The sequence below is a fragment of the Melanostigma gelatinosum genome, assembly GCF_949748355.1.
Source record: "Melanostigma gelatinosum genome assembly, chromosome: 16".
Classification (NCBI taxonomy): domain Eukaryota; kingdom Metazoa; phylum Chordata; class Actinopteri; order Perciformes; family Zoarcidae; genus Melanostigma; species Melanostigma gelatinosum.
Window position 1 is genome coordinate 24,454,143 of NC_136649.1, and position 19,985 is coordinate 24,474,127.

The 19,985-nt window shown below is 37.3% G+C and overlaps 2 protein-coding genes across 2 annotated transcripts in view; both read left to right on the top strand.

Moving 5' to 3' along the window:
• The window catches only part of mipol1 (mirror-image polydactyly 1), a gene marked incomplete at its 5' end in the record, with an annotated part of 49,265 nt that overhangs the window by 860 nt on the left and 28,420 nt on the right, over nucleotides 1–19,985 (top strand). The window contains 5 exons of the mRNA XM_079286841.1: nucleotides 143–199; nucleotides 9,011–9,099; nucleotides 13,079–13,175; nucleotides 17,866–17,909; nucleotides 18,129–18,417. Of these exons, the coding sequence (XP_079142967.1) occupies nucleotides 143–199; nucleotides 9,011–9,099; nucleotides 13,079–13,175; nucleotides 17,866–17,909; nucleotides 18,129–18,417 (576 nt within the window). The remainder of the gene's footprint in view (nucleotides 1–142; nucleotides 200–9,010; nucleotides 9,100–13,078; nucleotides 13,176–17,865; nucleotides 17,910–18,128; nucleotides 18,418–19,985) is intronic.
• On the top strand, nucleotides 598–2,523 carry cUnh5orf63 (chromosome Un C5orf63 homolog; the record flags this gene model as incomplete). Its single annotated transcript, XM_079286078.1, has 4 exons — nucleotides 598–605; nucleotides 1,706–1,808; nucleotides 2,176–2,232; nucleotides 2,322–2,523. The coding sequence occupies 4 exons, from the start codon at nucleotides 598–600 to the stop codon at nucleotides 2,490–2,492; spliced, it is 339 nt and encodes a 112-aa protein (XP_079142204.1). The 3' UTR covers nucleotides 2,493–2,523.

Here is a 19,985-nt window from a genome sequence, read left to right on the forward strand (position 1 = left end):
CAACAGGAGTAGGGGGAGAAGAAGAAGAAACAGGAAGGAGAGGAAGAAACCGGAAGTAGGAAGAGGAGAGGAGCAGTAGTTTTTTTTTGTCTTGGAGGCTACGAAATTCCTTCAAACTTTCCCATAAACTCTTATCAAACAGCCGGAAACTTCAGATATTTCAACGGGAAGAAGAACCGGGACCTTTCCGAGGAATCCGGTGAGTTTACCGGCGGGTTCAGGTCCAACTCTGAAGGTTAGCTTCAGGTCAGCTAACAGGCTACGTGTGTCGGTGTGTGTGTGTGTGCATGCGAAATGTCTTAACTTAAAGCATAAACAACTTTTGAATACAAATTTGAACTGTACATTTACAACAAAACAAATCAAAAACAACACACGTGGTACAGATGTTAGTATATTATTTATATATATATATATATATATATATATATATATATATATATATATATATATATATATATATATATATATATAGTTTGACAGGAAGGTCAAACTGACAAAGAGCATGAAATATTATGATAGATATCATTCTCTCAGAATCATTCATGAAATATTTTTCGCTTTTTGGAAAAATAAACAAAGATTCTGAAAACACAGATGAGAAGGTGGGACATCTTCTCTCATTATGATGCCATGCTTTCATCTCTCATTGGATGAAACACGTACGACAATCAACAGCAGAAGTTTATAAGGAAATAGACACTAAGTTCCTACTTTAAGTTAGTCTTTGAGTCCCCACGTCATCACAAACTAGTCTCTGAGTCCCCACGTCATCACGAACTAGTCTTTGAGTCCCCTCGTCATCACAAACTAGTCTCTGAGTCCCCACGTCATCACAAACTAGTCTGAGTCCCCACGTCATCACGAACTAGTCTTTGAGTCCCCACGTCATCACGAACTAGTCTTTGAGTCCCCACGTCATCACGAACTAGTCTTTGAGTCATCACGAACTAGTCTTTGAGTCCCCACGTCATCACGAACTAGTCTTTGAGTCCCCACGTCATCACGAACTAGTCTTTGAGTCATCACGAACTAGTCTTTGAGTCCCCACGTCATCACGAACTAGTCTTTGAGTCCCCACGTCATCACGAACTAGTCTTTGAGTCCCCACGTCATCACGAACTACTCTTTGAGTCCCCACGTCATCACGAACTGGAGTCTCTGAGTCCCCACGTCATCACAAACTAGTCTTTGAGTCCCCACGTCATCACGAACTAGAGTCTTTGAGTCCTCATTGGACAGCCTGAGACATATTTCATTACGACTTTCCGTCCTGCTCTGTGATTGGTCGGCTGGAAGCTCGGAGGTCAGTAACATTTTGTTTGTTTGTTTTCTCAGATCAAATGTTTCTCCTGAGTCGACCTGCAGCTCTGCAACCTCGTATCTCCAGACTGTTTTCTACTTTACCCACTCTGACTCTATTTACTAAGGTAATAAAACCTCGTATCTCCAGACTGTTTTCTACTTTACCCACTCTGACTCTATTTACTAAGGTAATAAAACCTTGTATCTACAGACTGTTTTCTACTTTACCCACTCTGACTCTATTTACTAAGGTAATAAAACCTCGTATCTCCAGACTGTTTTCTACTTTACCCACTCTGACTCTATTTACTAAGGTAATAAAACCTTGTATCTCCAGACTGTTTTCTACTTTACCCACTCTGACTCTATTTACTAAGGTAATAAAACCTCGTATCTCCAGACTGTTTTCTACTTTACCCACTCTGACTCTATTTACTAAGGTAATAAAACCTCGTATCTCCAGACTGTTTTCTACTTTACCCACTCTGACTCTATTTACTAAGGTAATAAAACCTTGTATCTCCAGACTGTTTTCTACTTTACCCACTCTGACTCTATTTACTAAGGTAATAAAACCTCATATCTCCAGACTGTTTTCTACTTTACCCACTCTGACTCTATTTACTAAGGTAATAAAACCTCGTATAAGAAACCTGTTAATTGTAACAATTTATTACTTTTATCGTTGGTCTTAAAAATACATTCAGCATTTGCGCTAAATTCTTTATTTTGGAAAAACCTTGTATCAGCCAGTAAAATGTAAAGCTAGAATGTTTTCACTAACTATTTGAATTCATATTTTTCTTGAGGAACAATAGAAAGTTCTGTTTATGTTTCAGATGTTTTCATTGTGTTAAATCCTCTTTGTAGGATCCGTGTCCTCTGTGTGATGAAGCTAAAGAAGAGCTGGAACCTCTCAAACACAGAGTGAGACTCATCACATTAAAGTTTATTTTTAAATAAATCTATTAATGTTGTGACCTGTCTGTCTGACCTGTCTGTTTCTCTCTGGACAGTTTGTCTTCCAGCAGGTGGACATCAGCCTCCCAGAGAACAGAGCGTGGTCGGACAGGTACAGGTGGGACATACCTGTCTTCCACCTGAACGGACAGTTTGTGATGAAACACAGAGTGGACGTCGTCCTGCTGGACAAACTGCTGCAGGACGCCGAGACGCAGGAGACGTGATGCCAGTTTATGATCAATAATCAATAAACGCAACTGATTCAATAGATGTTTCTCTTCTGCGTCTTCTTCCGGGTTCATTCCAGAAAACCAATCTGAATGGTCGCTCCGTGTGATGTCACAAATGTGGAACAAATTAGATTCATTATTTAACGTTACGGTGTCGGTGTCCGCCAATCAGGGTGGAGGATCATTAGTGATGTCACTGTGATGATGTCACTGTAAAAAAAGAAAAACATTTCTATATTTTATTCTGAGCCCTCAAACCAACACCTGAGTCACCTGATGCTGTGAGCTCATCAATATTTAACCTGCCAATGGTTCTCTGTCTCTGTCTCTCAGCCAATCACAGCCGTGACGGCTGTGGGGGGGTGCAGAGTGTGCTGGTTGTCATGTGCAGACCGTCAGGTGTGCTTTTTGTGAGCTGAAGGTGTGTTGATGGCGTCTAGCAGCTTCAGCAGAGCTGAAGATGTTCAGTTTGCTTTGCAGAGAGCCAAGAATAAGATCAGCAATCTACAGAGACAACTGAACAACAAGTAAGTTAAAAGAGTTGAATATGTCTTTAATGTTGCATCTGTAACAACTGAACAAGATAAAAGAGTTGAATATGTCTTTAATGTTACATCTGTAACAACTGAACAAGATAAAAGAGTTGAATATGTCTTTAATGTTGCATCTGTAACAACTGAACAAGATAAAAGAGTTGAATATGTCTTTAATGTTACATCTGTAACTGAACAAGATAAAAGAGTTGAATATGTCTTTAATGTTACATCTGTAACTGAACAAGATATAAGAGTTGAATATGTCTTTAATGTTACATCTGTAACAACTGAACAAGATATAAGAGTTGAATATGTCTTTAATGTTACATCTGTAACAACTGAACAAGATAAAAGAGTTGAATATGTCTTTAATGTTACATCTGTAACAACTGAACAAGATAAAAGAGTTGAATATGTCTTTAATGTTACATCTGTAACAACTGAACAAGATAAAAGAGTTGAATATGTCTTTAATGTTACATCTGTAACAACTGAACAAGATAAAAGAGTTGAATATGTCTTTAATGTTACATCTGTAACAACTGAACAAGATAAAAGAGTTGAATATGTCTTTAATGATACATCTGTAACAACTGAACAAGATAAAAGAGTTGAATATGTCTTTAATGTTACATCTGTAACAACTGAACAAGATATAAGAGTTGAATATGTCTTTAATGTTACATCTGTAACAACTGAACAAGATAAAAGAGTTGAATATGTCTTTAATGTTGCATCTGTAACAACTGAACAAGATAAAAGAGTTGAATATGTCTTTAATGTTACATCTGTAACAACTGAACAAGATAAAAGAGTTGAATATGTCTTTAATGTTACATCTGTAACAACTGAACAAGATATAAGAGTTGAATATGTCTTTAATGTTACATCTGTAACAACTGAACAAGATATAAGAGTTGAATATGTCTTTAATGTTACATCTGTAACTGAACAAGATATAAGAGTTGAATATGTCTTTAATGTTACATCTGTAACTGAACAAGATAAAAGAGTTGAATATGTCTTTAATGTTACATCTGTAACAACTGAACAAGATAAAAGAGTTGAATATGTCTTTAATGTTACATCTGTAACAACTGAACAAGATATAAGAGTTGAATATGTCTTTAATGATACATCTGTAACAACTGAACAAGATAAAAGAGTTGAATATGTCTTTAATGTTACATCTGTAACAACTGAACAAGATATAAGAGTTGAATATGTCTTTAATGTTACATCTGTAACAACTGAACAAGATAAAAGAGTTGAATATGTCTTTAATGTTACATCTGTAACAACTGAACAAGATATAAGAGTTGAATATGTCTTTAATGTTACATCTGTAACAACTGAACAAGATATAAGAGTTGAATATGTCTTTAATGTTACATCTGTAACAACTGAACAAGATATAAGAGTTGAATATGTCTTTAATGTTACATCTGTAACTGAACAAGATATAAGAGTTGAATATGTCTTTAATGTTACATCTGTAAACTGAACAAGATAAAAGAGTTGAATATGTCTTTAATGTTACATCTGTAACAACTGAACAAGATAAAAGAGTTGAATATGTCTTTAATGTTACATCTGTAACAACTGAACAAGATAAAAGAGTTGAATATGTCTTTAATGTTACATCTGTAACAACTGAACAAGATAAAAGAGTTGAATATGTCTTTAATGTTACATCTGTAACAACTGAACAAGATAAAAGAGTTGAATATGTCTTTAATGTTACATCTGTAACAACTGAACAAGATAAAAGAGTTGAATATGTCTTTAATGTTACATCTGTAACAACTGAACAAGATAAAAGAGTTGAATATGTCTTTAATGTTACATCTGTAACAACTGAACAAGATAAAAGAGTTGAATATGTCTTTAATGTTACATCTGTAACAACTGAACAAGATAAAGAGTTGAATATGTCTTTAATGTTACATCTGTAACAACTGAACAAGATAAAAGAGTTGAATATGTCTTTAATGTTGCATCTGTAACAACTGAACAAGATAAAAGAGTTGAATATGTCTTTAATGTTACATCTGTAACTGAACAAGATAAAATAGTTGAATATGTCTTTAATGTTACATCTGTAACTGAACAAGATATAAGAGTTGAATATGTCTTTAATGTTACATCTGTAACAACTGAACAAGATATAAGAGTTGAATATGTCTTTAATGTTACATCTGTAACAACTGAACAAGATAAAAGAGTTGAATATGTCTTTAATGTTACATCTGTAACTGAACAAGATAAAAGAGTTGAATATGTCTTTAATGTTACATCTGTAACAACTAAACAAGATAAAAGAGTTGAATATGTCTTTAATGTTACATCTGTAACAACTGAACAAGATAAAAGAGTTGAATATGTCTTTAATGTTACATCTGTAACAACTGAACAAGATATAAGAGTTGAATATGTCTTTAATGTTACATCTGTAACTGAACAAGATATAAGAGTTGAATATGTCTTTAATGTTACATCTGTAACTGAACAAGATAAAAGAGTTGAATATGTCTTTAATGTTACATCTGTAACAACTGAACAAGATATAAGAGTTGAATATGTCTTTAATGTTACATCTGTAACTGAACAAGATATAAGAGTTGAATATGTCTTTAATGTTACATCTGTAACTGAACAAGATAAAAGAGTTGAATATGTCTTTAATGTTGCATCTGTAACAACTGAACAAGATAAAAGAGTTGAATATGTCTTTAATGTTACATCTGTAACAACTGAACAAGATAAAAGAGTTGAATATGTCTTTAATGTTACATCTGTAACAACTGAACAAGATAAAAGAGTTGAATATGTCTTTAATGTTACATCTGTAACAACTGAACAAGATATAAGAGTTGAATATGTCTTTAATGATACATCTGTAACAACTGAACAAGATAAAAGAGTTGAATATGTCTTTAATGTTACATCTGTAACAACTGAACAAGATATAAGAGTTGAATATGTCTTTAATGTTACATCTGTAACAACTGAACAAGATAAAAGAGTTGAATATGTCTTTAATGTTGCATCTGTAACAACTGAACAAGATAAAAGAGTTGAATATGTCTTTAATGTTACATATGTAACTGAACAAGATAAAAGAGTTGAATATGTCTTTAATGTTACATCTGTAACTGAACAAGATAAAAGAGTTGAATATGTCTTTAATGTTACATCTGTAACAACTGAACAAGATAAAAGAGTTGAATATGTCTTTAATGTTACATCTGTAACAACTGAACAAGATAAAAGAGTTGAATATGTCTTTAATGTTACATCTGTAACAACTGAACAAGATAAAAGAGTTGAATATGTCTTTAATGTTACATCTGTAACAACTGAACAAGATAAAAGAGTTGAATATGTCTTTAATGTTACATCTGTAACTGAACAAGATAAAAGAGTTGAATATGTCTTTAATGTTACATCTGTAACAACTGAACAAGATATAAGAGTTGAATATGTCTTTAATGTTACATCTGTAACAACTGAACAAGATAAAAGAGTTGAATATGTCTTTAATGATACATCTGTAACTGAACAAGATAAAAGAGTTGAATATGTCTTTAATGTTACATCTGTAACTGAACAAGATAAAAGAGTTGAATATGTCTTTAATGTTACATCTGTAACAACTGAACAAGATATAAGAGTTGAATATGTCTTTAATGTTACATCTGTAACTGAACAAGATAAAAGAGTTGAATATGTCTTTAATGTTACATCTGTAACAACTGAACAAGATATAAGAGTTGAATATGTCTTTAATGTTACATCTGTAACAACTGAACAAGATAAAAGAGTTGAATATGTCTTTAATGTTGCATCTGTAACAACTGAACAAGATAAAAGAGTTGAATATGTCTTTAATGTTTCATCTGTAACAACTGAACAAGATAAAAGAGTTGAATATGTCTTTAATGTTGCATCTGTAACAACTGAACAAGATAAAAGAGTTGAATATGTCTTTAATGTTGCATCTGTAACAACTGAACAAGATAAAAGAGTTGAATGAAGCTGCGAGCAGCATTGATCGGGCCCTCGCAACTTCACGCACGTCGAGGGTACCGGCAGGACTCTGGTTGACGCGGCCGTGCATTTCTGTGACCGTCATACACCGAGCCTGAAAATTGCAAAAACGACAGTAGAAATTCTTACAAAATTCAAAATGGCTGACTTCTGGTTGGGTTTAACTCACAGACCCCTGAGACCTTTTTTAAGTCTACATGGGATACATCTGCTTGCCACATTTTATACATCTAGGTGAAACGTACTGCGAGGGCTGCATCGTTGAAATATTGTAGGGGGCACTATCGAGCCGACTTGCTACACTGAAGCATTAAAATCACATCAGATAACTACATTCAGGATTTTAAATGTGTGTGACAAGTTTGATTATGTTTTGAGCATTTTTAGCCGCTCAAAAACACTTTCGTTTTTCATGACGGAAAATGCGTCGCAACGGCTTTTCACGAAACAACAAGCTTTGAGTAACCTTTCATCACAAAGGTCTTTAGAGGAGTTTGTACAGCGCCTGGAAATGACAAAAATGACACTAGAAATTCATAAAAAATTCTGACTCTGGGTTTAGAGCATGGTTCCAAGAGACTTTATTTTAAGTCCACATGTGATACATGTGCCTACCAAATTGTAATCTGTGTGCCAAGTTTGCTTATGTTTCGAGCATTTTTAGCCTCTCAAAATTACGTTCGACAACTTCTTACAATCGTCACAATGAAGCATTATCAAGGTCTTAAGGCTTTTCTGACAACATTTGAGAGGGATCTGATTAATCTGTGAGGAGCAGGATGTCAAAGTACAAAACTTACAACTTCCCGTTTCGCAGCGAATGGTGTTTTTTTGCCGCCGCGCCACGGACACATAGTTCGATAACTTTTCACTGCCAAGGTCTCAAGAGCATACTGACCGACTCTGAAGTCAATCGGGTTACATCTCTGGGAGGAGTTCGGGAGGAGTTAATGAAAAACTCCAAGAGGATTTTTTGTACGTCCCATCACGATCCACATACCTACCAAATTTCATCCAGCTAGGTGAACCCCGATGTTGGGGCTACTCAATAGGGGGCGCTATCGAGCCAATATTTCATACTGCAACTGGACATCCCAATCAGACTGCAATTTTTGCAAATTCTGGCTTGCGTGCCAAAATTCAAAAACTTCCCAGTATCCCAAGCACCTCCTTTTTGCGACGAAACAGGTACGATAATAATGATAATAAACATTAGAAGAACAATAGGTCCTCCGCTCCGACTACATCGGTGCTAAGGCCCTAATTATGTCTTTAATGTTACATCTGTACCGGACACTAACTAATTGAACAACGAGAGGAATGCTGGGTAACATGTCGCAGTGTGGTACAGATTAAAGTGTCAATAAGCTGTTAGTCAATGTGAACAATGTGACCTGTTAGTCATGTGATCAGGTCCCTGGAGGTCAGCTTTGATCTGATTCTACTAAACTCTACTGGTCTCCAGCAGGTAGGTAGGTAGGTAGGTGTGTGTGTGTGTGTGTGTGTGTGTGTGTGTGTGTGTGTGTGTGTGTGTGTGTGTGTGTGTGTGTGTGTGTGTGTGTGTGTGTGTGTGTGTGTGTGTGTGTGTGTGTGTGTGTGTGTGTGCTCGCTCATGTATCTTTGTGAGGACTTATTTGAATTATAGACCTTAAGAGGACGGACACTTTTGAAGTGAGGGGACTTGTTTTAAATCTGGGGACATTTTGGAAAGCAACTCACCTTTTGGAAAATTTGATTTGATTTGGAAAAAAAGTAATTTGAGGGTGAGGACAATAGACAACAGTGGGACATTGGTTGAAAGTGGGGCCCGTGATCCCGCGTTACGTCATGGTGTACCCACGGCCCGTGTGACCTCCTTACACACCACTGATGTTGATCACTCCTTATGGTGAATCCCTGTGTGTTAAGCTGTGTTTTTATTTCCAGAGAAACCAGTTTGGAGAGTCCAGAGGAGACCAGTCCAACATGGACGCCAAGCAAGGAGCTCAGGGACTCTCTGGTGGACATGTACAGAGGTAAAATACTGCTACTACACGGGTAGTGTACAGAGATATTATTACCACTGCAAAATCAGCCAGCTGGTGTCATGAGTCACACTGTCCACCAGGAGGAGCTGTGGTCCTTCACTCAGCTGAACATTAACACTGAACTCAGACAGACAGAGAGGGGGTCACATGACTGTCTCTGTCTGTCTGTGTCTCTGTCTGTATCTCTGTCTGTCTGTCTGTCTGTGTCTCTTTCTGTCTGTCTGTCTGTGTCTGTGTCTCTGTCTGTGTCTGTGTCTCTGTCTGTCTGTCTGTGTCTGTCTGTCTGTGTCTCTTTCTGTCTGTCTGTCTGTGTCTCTGTCTGTCTGTCTGTCTGTCTGTCTGTCTGTCTGTCTGTCTGTCTGTCTGTCTGTCTGTCTGTGTCTCTGTCTGTGTGTCTGTCTGTGTGTCTGTCTGTCTGTCTGACTGTCTGTCTGTCTGTCTGTGTCTCTGTCTGTGTCTCTGTCTGTGTGTCTGTCTGTGTCTCTGTCTGTCTGTCTGACTGTCTGTGTCTCTGTCTGTGTGTCTGTCTGTGTCTCTGTCTGTCTGTCTGTCTGTCTGTGTCTCTATCTGTCTCTGTCTGTCTGTGTCTCTGTCTGTCTGTGTCTCTGTCTGTGTCTGTGTGTCTCTGTGTGTCTGTGTGTCTGTCTGTCTGTCTGTGTCTCTGTCTGTCTGTGTCTCTGTCTGTCTGTCTGTGTCTCTGTCTGTCTGTCTGTGTCTCTGTCTGTCTGTCTGTGTCTCTGTCTGTCTGTCTGTGTCTCTGTCTGTCTGTCTGACTGTCTGTGTCTCTGTCTGTCTGACTGTCTGTGTCTCTGTCTGTCTGTCTGTCTGTCTGTCTGTCTGTCTGTCTGTGTCTCTGTCTGTCTGTCTGTCTGTCTGTGTCTCTGTCTGTCTGTCTGACTGTCTGTGTCTCTGTCTGTCTGTCTGTCTGTCTGTGTCTCTGTCTGTCTGTCTGTCTGTGTCTCTGACTGTCTGTGTCTCTGTCTGTCTGTGTCTCTGTCTGTCTGTCTGTGTCTCTGTCTGTCTGTCTGTCTGTCTGACTGTCTGTGTCTCTGTCTGTCTGTCTGTCTGTCTGTGTCTCTGTCTGTCTGTCTGTGTCTCTGACTGTCTGTGTCTCTGTATGTCTGTGTCTGTCTGTCTGTCTGACTGTCTGTGTCTCTGTCTGTCTGTCTGTCTGTCTGTGTCTCTGTCTGTCTGTCTGTGTCTCTGACTGTCTGTGTCTCTGTATGTCTGTGTCTGTCTGTCTGTCTGACTGTCTGTGTCTCTGTCTGTCTGTGTCTCTGTCTGTCTGTCTGTCTGTCTGTCTGTCTGTGTCTCTGTCTGTCTGTGTGTCTGTCTGTCTGTCTGTCTGTGTCTCTGTCTGTCTGTGTCTGTCTGTCTGTCTGTCTGTAATCAGTTTATTCAGAACCAAACTCAGATCATTTATTTATTTATTTCTTCTTCTGTGGTGGCAAATACTCTTTGATCATCAAGTTGGAGATCAAATAGGAAATGTAACTGCAAATAAATAAATAAAGTATTTTTAGAATGCCACCTACAGACAGGAAGTACAAGACTACCAAAATAAGACAAAATCGTTCTTCAAACCCGTGAAATAAACTTTATTGGTAGAGTCACAGATCAATGAGCAGCTGCGACACACACACACACACACATTCCTACACAGAGACATGAATAGCAGCTACTTCAGTCTGATCAAACAAACCAGTCTGCAGCCCACCCTCATCCAACAATACTGTGTGTGTGTGTGTGTGTGTGTGTGGACCACCCACTCTGCAGATTAAACACAGTTCACACGACCGTCTCCTCCCTCTCTCTACTCATTCACTCTCAGCCTTTGTCATCTTCTTCTGTCATGATATTAATCTACTGACTGTGTGTGTGTGTGTGGTCGGTTCTGTTCCTGTGGAGTCTGATCAATAAGATAAGGATAATATAAAAGTTAAAAGTGGGTGAACATCACAGGAGGAGGAGGTGACAACGTCACCAGGATGTTGTAGCCACGGTGACGTGAGGACATTATGGTCTGTAACAGACGTGGACATTCAGCAGAACAAAGAACAGAGGAGGACAACAGTGTCCACAGGGAGGCGCTGGAGAGTCAGAGAGAGGAGGAGAGACGGGCGCTGGTCTCAGATCAGTGTGTTCATGAGACACTGAGGTCCTCTTATAGTCTCTCTCTCTTCATACACACACATCTATACATCTATACATATAGTATAGATGTATAGATGACTTCAATATGAAAATAGTTCTGATCATCCAATTGATGAATGTAGTCATAGTTTCAGCTCCAACAGAAACAAACAGTGGATGAAAGGTTGTAAATCAGTACTTACTGTGTGTGTGTGTGTGTGTGTGTGTGTGTGTGTGTGTGTGTGTGTGTGTGTGTGTGTGTGTGTGTGTGTGTGTGTGTGTGTGTGTGTGTGTGTGTGTGTGTGTGTGTGTGTGAGCGAGCGCCTCCCCCGGCTTAATGTCCGTATCTAAATTCATGATGGCGGCGTGGACTCGGCGGCGTGGATCACAGGCGGATTGAGGCGGATTTGAGCTGAAGCCTCTTTAATCATTGTAACACCGTCATTAATATTCATGCAGTCAGCTGGAACACCGACTCTCTCTGCACAAAACTTTCTGCACAAAATGTATTAAATACAGCTTAAAAAATTAATGGGCTTTAGTTCATATTACATGAAGAAGAAAGGGGGGAGACGGCCCCCCCCCTGCTCTGATTGGCCTTTGGAGTTTCCCTTTTTTCTCCAGATTTTTCCGTCTTTGACGAGACTTCAAAGCGAGCGCGAGGCATGAATGGTCATTTAGAAGGATTTAACACATTATCACTTCTGTAATTGTACATGAATAATAAGAAGCTCAATTAGCTCTGAGTCCACAAGGGGGGGGGGGGGGGGAGCAGAGGACGGCAGGGAATGAGAAAAGTTTCAAAGTGACAACGCTCCATTACTCTATGACTGGAATACAGCAGGACCAGGACCAGGACCAGGACCAGGACCAGTCTCAAGCAGCCAAACTGTTTAAACTATGCGATCGCTCGCTTCCACACAGAATCAGATCTTACACACGTGTGATCACATGCCAGAGGTCTGAACAACGGACCCCATCAGAACCAGGACTTCATAGCTGGATGTGGCGTTTGTAAACGGTCTGGAACCATTTCGTAAGCAGTCTGGAAACAGTCTGGAACCGGTATGGAACTAGTTTGGAAACCAGGCTGGCTCTCCCCAGTGATGCAGATGGACGTGTTGTTCAGGAGGAATGTTGTATTTTAATCAGACCAGCTTGGTTTCTAGTGTCTGGTCTGTATTTCCTGTAGACTCTTTCAGTTTATATCAGGATAGAGCTGACATTTAGTTTGAAGGAGCTGTTGGACTTTGTCTTGGACTTCCTGTTGAACTTCCTCTTCCTGTCTGATTTCTAAGGTAGTCCAGGCTCTTCATCTGGACGTGTCGATGAGTTTGCGCGTAGCTGTTTTGTTTCTTTTCGTCTTCAAGCTTTGGACTTTCACTCGACCTTTGGTTCTGGTGTCGTAGAATTGGGAGATGAATCCTTTTGACAGACTGGAGGTCTTGGACCGCGTCAGGGACCACTACGGTTCACAGAGTGGTGCCGGTGCCGAAGGATGTCACACACACACCCACACACCGATTAAAGTATCTAAATGATTTCTGTGTGTTTATTGTTTACTTTTGATTTAACAAGCGTTTAACATTTCTGCCTCCTTTAATTACACCTGAGGAGCTGCGCTCTTAATGAGAGCCGTCAGACAGCCTTAACGAGGCCTTAACGAGGCCGTAACGAGATATTAGAGGTGTGTTTGCTCTGCTGATGAGCTGCAAGTATTTAGAAAGCTCGACATGACGACAGGATTACTGCTCGCTAATGATTGATTAATAATGAATAAAGAGACAGAGACAGACAGGGTGTTTATGTAAACAGTCTGTTTTTATTTTTTCAGATAATCCAAGAGTAAACGAGGAGCTGCAACAGCGTCTGCCCTCACCTGCAACACAAGAACTCAGCAACGCAACCCAGCAACTGAGCAACGCTGACAGGTAGAACATTTCTAAAAGTTTAAAGTGCTTGTTATTAAAGCTGCAGTTTGAAAGACAAACCACATGTTTTATTGACTATTATAACAAAATGGCTTCTGTCACACGAACTGACATCAAACTAACTCCTCCAGTAAAACCACTAGAGTGCTTCGACAAGCCCACAAGAGGTTTTAAAGACTCTTTATGAACTATTAATCTACTATTGCTATGAATCTAACTTTGAACTCGTCCTTATGAACTACAAATCTAACTTTGAACTAGTTCTTATGAGCTACTAATCTAACTTTGAACTAGTTCTTATGAACTACGAATCTAACTTTGAACTAGTTCTTATGAACTACGAATCTAACTTTGAACTAGTTCTTATGAGCTACTAATCTAACTGAACTAGTTCTTATGAACTACGAATCTAACTTTGAACTAGTTCTTATGAACTACTAATCTAACTTTGAACTTGTTCTTATGATCTACGAATCTAACTTTGAACTCGTTCTTATGAGCTACTAATCTAACTTTGAACTAGTTCTTATGAACTACGAATCTAACTTTGAACTAGTTCTTATGAACTACTAATCTAACTTTGAACTTGTTCTTATGATCTACGAATCTAACTTTGAACTCGTTCTTTTGAGCTGCTAATCTAACTTTGAACTAGTTATTATGAACTACTAATCTAACTTTGAACTGGTTCTTATGAACGACTGATCTAACTTTGAACTAGTTCTTATGAGCTACTAATCTAACTTTAAACTAGTTATTATGAGCTACTAATCTAACTTTGAACTAGTTCTTATGAACTACTCATCTAACTTTGAACTAGTTCTTATGAGCTATTTATCTAACTTTGAACTAGTTCTTATGAGCTACTAATCTAACTTTAAACTAGTTATTATGAGCTACTAATCTAACTTTGAACTAGTTCTTATGAACTACTCATCTAACTTTGAACTCGTACTTATGAACTACTAATCTAACATTGAACTAGTTCTTATGAACTACTAATCTAACTTTGAACTAGTTCTTATGAACTACTAATCTAACTTTGAACTAGTTCTTATGAACTATTAATCTAACTTTGAACTAGTTCTTATGAACTATTAATCTAACTTTGAACTAGTTCTTATGAACCACAAATCTAACTTTGAACTAGTTCTCATGAACTACGAATCTAACTTTGAACTAGTTCTTATGAACTATTAATCTAATGTTGAACTAGTTCTTATGAACTACTCATCTAACTTTGAACTAGTTCTTATGAACTATTAATCAAATTTTGAACTTGTTCTTTTGAGCTACTAATCTAACTTTGAACTAGTTCTTATGAACTACGAATCTAACTTTGAACTAGTTCTTATGAACTACTAATCTAACTTTCAACTAGTTCTTATGAACTACGAATCTAACTTTCAACTAGTTCTTATGAACTACTAATCTAACTGAACTAGTTCTTATGAACTCCTAATCTAACTTTGAACTAGTTATTATGAGCTACTAATCTAACTTTGAACTAGTTCTTTTGAGCTCCTAATCTAACTTTGAACTAGTTATTATGAACTACTAATCTAACTTTGAACTAGTTCTTATGAACTACGAATCTAACTTTCAACTAGTTCTTATGAACTACTAATCTAACTGAACTAGTTCTTATGAACTCCTAATCTAACTTTGAACTAGTTATTATGAGCTACTAATCTAACTTTGAACTAGTTCTTTTGAGCTCCTAATCTAACTTTGAACTAGTTATTATGAACTACTAATCTAACTTTGAACTAGTTCTTATGAATGACGAATCTAACTTTGAACTAGTTCTTATGAACTACTAATCTAACTTTGAACTAGTTCTTATGAACTACTAATCTAACTTTGAACTAGTTCTTATAAACTATTAATCTAACTTTGAACTCGTTGTTATGAACTACTAATCTAATGTTGAACTAGTTCTTATGAACTACTCATCTAACTTTGAACTAGTTCTTATGAACTATTAATCAAATTTTGAACTCGTTCTTTTGAGCTACTAATCTAACTTTGAACTAGTTATTATGAACTACTAATCTAACTTTCAACTAGTTCTTATGAGCTATTAATCTAACTTTGAACTAGTTCTTATGAGCTACTAATCTAACTTTGAACTAGTTCTTTTGAGCTCCTAATCTAATTTTGAACTAGTTATTATGAACTACGAATCTAACTTTCAACTAGTTCTTATGAGCTATTAATCTAACTTTCAACTAGTTCTTATGAGCTACTAATCTAACTTTGAACTAGTTCTTTTGAGCTCCTAATCTAACTTTGAACTAGTTATTATGAACTACTAATCTAACTTTGAACTAGTTCTTATGAATGACGAATCTAACTTTGAACTAGTTCTTATGAACTACTAATCTAACTTTGAACTAGTTCTTATGAACTACTAATCTAACTTTGAACTAGTTCTTATAAACCATTAATCTAACTTTGAACTCGTTGTTATGAACTACTAATCTAACTTTGAACTAGTTCTTATGAGCTACTAATCTAACTTTGAACTAGTTCTTATGAACTACGAAACTAACTTTGAACTAGTTCTTATGAACTATTAATCGAACTTTGAACTAGTTGTTATGAACTACGAATCGAACTTTGAACTAGTTCTTATGAACTCCTAATCTAACTTTGAACTAGTTATTATGAGCTACTAATCTAACTTTGAACTAGTTCTTTTGAGCTCCTAATCTAACTTTGAACTAGTTATTATGAACTACTAATCTAACTTTGAACTAGTTCTTATGAACTACGAATCTAACTTTCAACTAGTTCTTATGAACTACTAATCTAACTTTGAACTAGTTCTTATGAACTCCTAATCTAACTTTGAACTAGTTATTATGAGCTACTAATCTAACTTTGAACTAGTTCTTTTGAGCTCCTAATCTAACTTTGAACTAGTTATTATGAACTACTAATCTAACTTTGAACTAGTTCTTATGAATGACAAATCTAACTTTGAACTAGTTCTTATGAACTACTAATCTAACTTTGAACTAGTTCTTATGAACTACTAATCTAACTTTGAACTAGTTCTTATAAACTATTAATCTAACTTTGAACTCGTTGTTATGAACTACTAATCTAATGTTGAACTAGTTCTTATGAACTACTCATCTAACTTTGAACTAGTTCTTATGAACTATTAATCAAATTTTGAACTCGTTCTTTTGAGCTACTAATCTAACTTTGAACTAGTTATTATGAACTACTAATCTAACTTTCAACTAGTTCTTATGAGCTATTAATCTAACTTTGAACTAGTTCTTATGAGCTACTAATCTAACTTTCAACTAGTTCTTATGAACTACTAATCTAACTTTGAACTAGTTCTTATGAATGACGAATCTAACTTTGAACTAGTTCTTATGAACTACTAATCTAACTTTGAACTAGTTCTTATGAACTACTAATCTAACTTTGAACTAGTTCTTATAAACTATTAATCTAACTTTGAACTCGTTGTTATGAACTACTAATCTAACTTTGAACTAGTTCTTATGAGCTACTAATCTAACTTTGAACTAGTTCTTATGAACTACGAAACTAACTTTGAACTAGTTCTTATGAACTATTAATCGAACTTTGAACTAGTTGTTATGAACTACGAATCGAACTTTGAACTAGTTCTTATGAACTATCAATCTAACTTTGAACTAGTTATTATGAACTATTAATCTAACTTTGAACTAATTGTTATGAACCACTAATCTAACTTTGAACTAGTTCCTATGAACTACGAATCTAACTTTGAACTAGTTGTTATGAACTACTGATCTAACTTTGAACTGGTTCTTATGAACCACTGATCTAACTTTGAACTAGTTCTTATGAACTTCTAATCTAACTTTGAACTAGTTCTTATGAGCTATTATTCTAACTTTGAACTAGTTCTTATGAGCTACTAATCTAACATTAAACTAGTTGTCATGAGCTACTAATCTAACTTTGAACTAGTTCTTATGAGCTATTTATCTAACTTTGAACTCGTTATTATGAGCTACTAATCTAACTTTAAACTAGTTCTTATGAACTACGAATCTAAGTTTGAACTCGTTCTTATGAACTACTAATCTAACGTTGAACTAGTTCTTATGAACTACTAATCTAACTTTGAACTCGTTCTTATGAACTACTAATCTAACTTTGAACTAGTTCTTATGAACTATTAATCTAACTTTGAACTAGTTCTTATGAACCACAAATCTAACTTTGAACTAGTTCTTATGAACTATGAATCTAACTTTGAACTTGTTCTTATGAACTACTAATCTAACGTTGAACTAGTTATTATGAGCTACTAATCTAACTTTGAACTAGTTCTTATGAACTACTCATCTAACTTTGAACTCGTTCTTATGAACTACTAATCTAACGTTGAACTAGTTCTTATGAACTACTAATCTAACTTTGAACTAGTTCTTATGAACTACTAATCTAACTTTGAACTAGTTCTTATGAACTACTCATCTAACTTTGAACTAGTTCTTATGAACTACTAATCTAACTTTGAACCAGTTATTATGAACTATTAATCCAATCTACAGAATCACATGTGATTCTACATGTTACTTGACATGTTATACATATATATAGTCAGTAGAATCTAAAGGGTTCATCCTCTGGAGAGTTCATCACATAAAGAAATGTTTCTGACTTACAGATCTGGGACCAACCTGAGCCTGGACCAGACTGAACGGCCTCAGGGTAATCCCGTCATGAATTAATTCATCCATTCATTCATCCATTTATTCATTAAATGATGAATTCATCCGTCCATATGTATATCCACTCAGTCAAGCTCTCACTCGTCATTCATCCATTCATTCATTCATCCATCCACTCACTCACTCACCCATATATCCATCTTTTTACTGTGTCCCACTGTCTTACTCTGTTACCTCTTCTGTCGTTCTCTGCGTTCAGGCCCTAAGCAACTCCCAGAACCGCCGGCCTCCTGCTCCCCCTCCCCTCTGTCCCAGAGGAGGTCTGTCTCTCCTGTCTCACCCCTCTTCCACAGGAGGTCTGTCTCTCCTGTTTCTTCTTTGTCCTCCAGACCTCCAGGAGGTAAAAGGCAGATGGAGCTGGACCTTTCCCGCAGCCAGGGCCCTTCTCCTCGCGCAGAGAGCTGTGGAGACGGCCCTGATGGAGGAGGAGCTTCCAGAGGTCCTGGTAGTCCCGCCCTCAGAAGACACCTGTTCAGCACTGATGACAGGTGAGATCCAGAGTTTCACTTTGTGCGCTGAAGTGGCAAATTAGATTTGGGGTTTAGTGGTTTTAGGTTAGGGGTTAGGGGTTAATGGTTAGGGTACTTTCACTGGTCTGGTCTTGAACTTGGTCTTCACTCGGTCTTGGTTTAGGTGGTGGTCTTGGTGTAGGTGGTCTTGGTGTAGGTGGTGGTCTTGGTGTAGGTGGTATTGGTGTAGGTGGTGGTCTTGGTGTAGTTGGTCTTGGTTTAGGTGGTGGTCTTGGTGTAGTTGGTCTTGGTGTAGTTGGTCTTGGTGTAGGTGGTCTTGCTGTAGTTGATTTTGGTTTCGGTGGTCTTGGTGTAGGTGGTCTTGGTGTAGGTGATTTTGATTTTGGTGGTCTTGGTTTAGGTGGTGGTCTTGGTGTAGTTGGTCTTGGTGTAGGTGGTCTTGGTTTAGGTGGTGGTCTTGGTGTACATGGTGGTCTTGGTGTAGGTGGTCTTGGTTTAGGTGGTGGTCTTTGTGTAGGTGGTGGTCTTGATTTAGGTGGTCTTGGTTTAGGTGGTGGTCTTGGTGTAGGTAGTCTTGGTGTAGGTGGTCTTGATTTAGGTGGTTTTGGTTTAGGTGGTCTTGGTGTAGGTGGTCTTGGTGTAGGTGGTTTTGATTTAGGTGGTCTTGGTTTAGGTGGTCTTGGTTTAGGTGGTGGTCTTGGTGTAGGTAGTCTTGGTGTAGGTGGTCTTGATTTAGGTGGTCTTGGTGTAGGTGGTCTTGGTGTAGGTGGTTTTGATTTAGGTGGTCTTGGTTTAGGAGGTCTTGGTTTAGGTGGTGGTCTTGGTGTAGGTGGTCTTGGTGTAGGTGGTCTTGGTGTAGTTGGTTTTGGTGTAGGTGGTCTTGACTAACGTCGCTTCACTTCATGATTACAAAATGACGGCAAACACAAACACTTGTTATTGTTGTGAAACATGTTTGTTTGTATTTTTGTTTCCTTTGTTGTTCTTTATTAAACGTGTTCCCTGAGCAGAGACTGACAGGGACACTCAGGTTGAGTTAAAACATTTAGAAGAATAAAACATAAACACATTAATATTACAATCAGAAGTGTGATGCCTCTTATTGATGCGGATCAGCTCCGAGTCTCTGATACTCGAGATTAATAAATGATGAAATGTTTATTAAGAAGTTTATTGCTTTTCATTACTTTCCGTAATTCGGGTGTTTTTCTTTTGTCTCTTTTTGATGCTTTTCAGATGAATTGTGTGAAGCCGTTTGAAATGTGACCTATTAGATTTAGATTTTATTTTATTAGTTGGAGTCAGAACGAGGCAGACAGAAATAGAACGATAGTGGAGTTGATTAGAAGCAGCTGATATTATAAAAGACAGAGTGTCTTATTTACTCGCTTTATTACGCCGTCTGACCTTTAAGGTGAGATGAGAGGCAGCAGCTGCTTATTAAAGCGACGCCCTCGTCTCTCTGATAATGTGAGGTTAAAACACCTGACCGCGCTACACACAGGTGACTCTCTAATGAAACACACGGCGAGGTGATGTCACCGGGGTCCCGACCAATCACAGCCTCGCTGACCAGCAGCTGACCC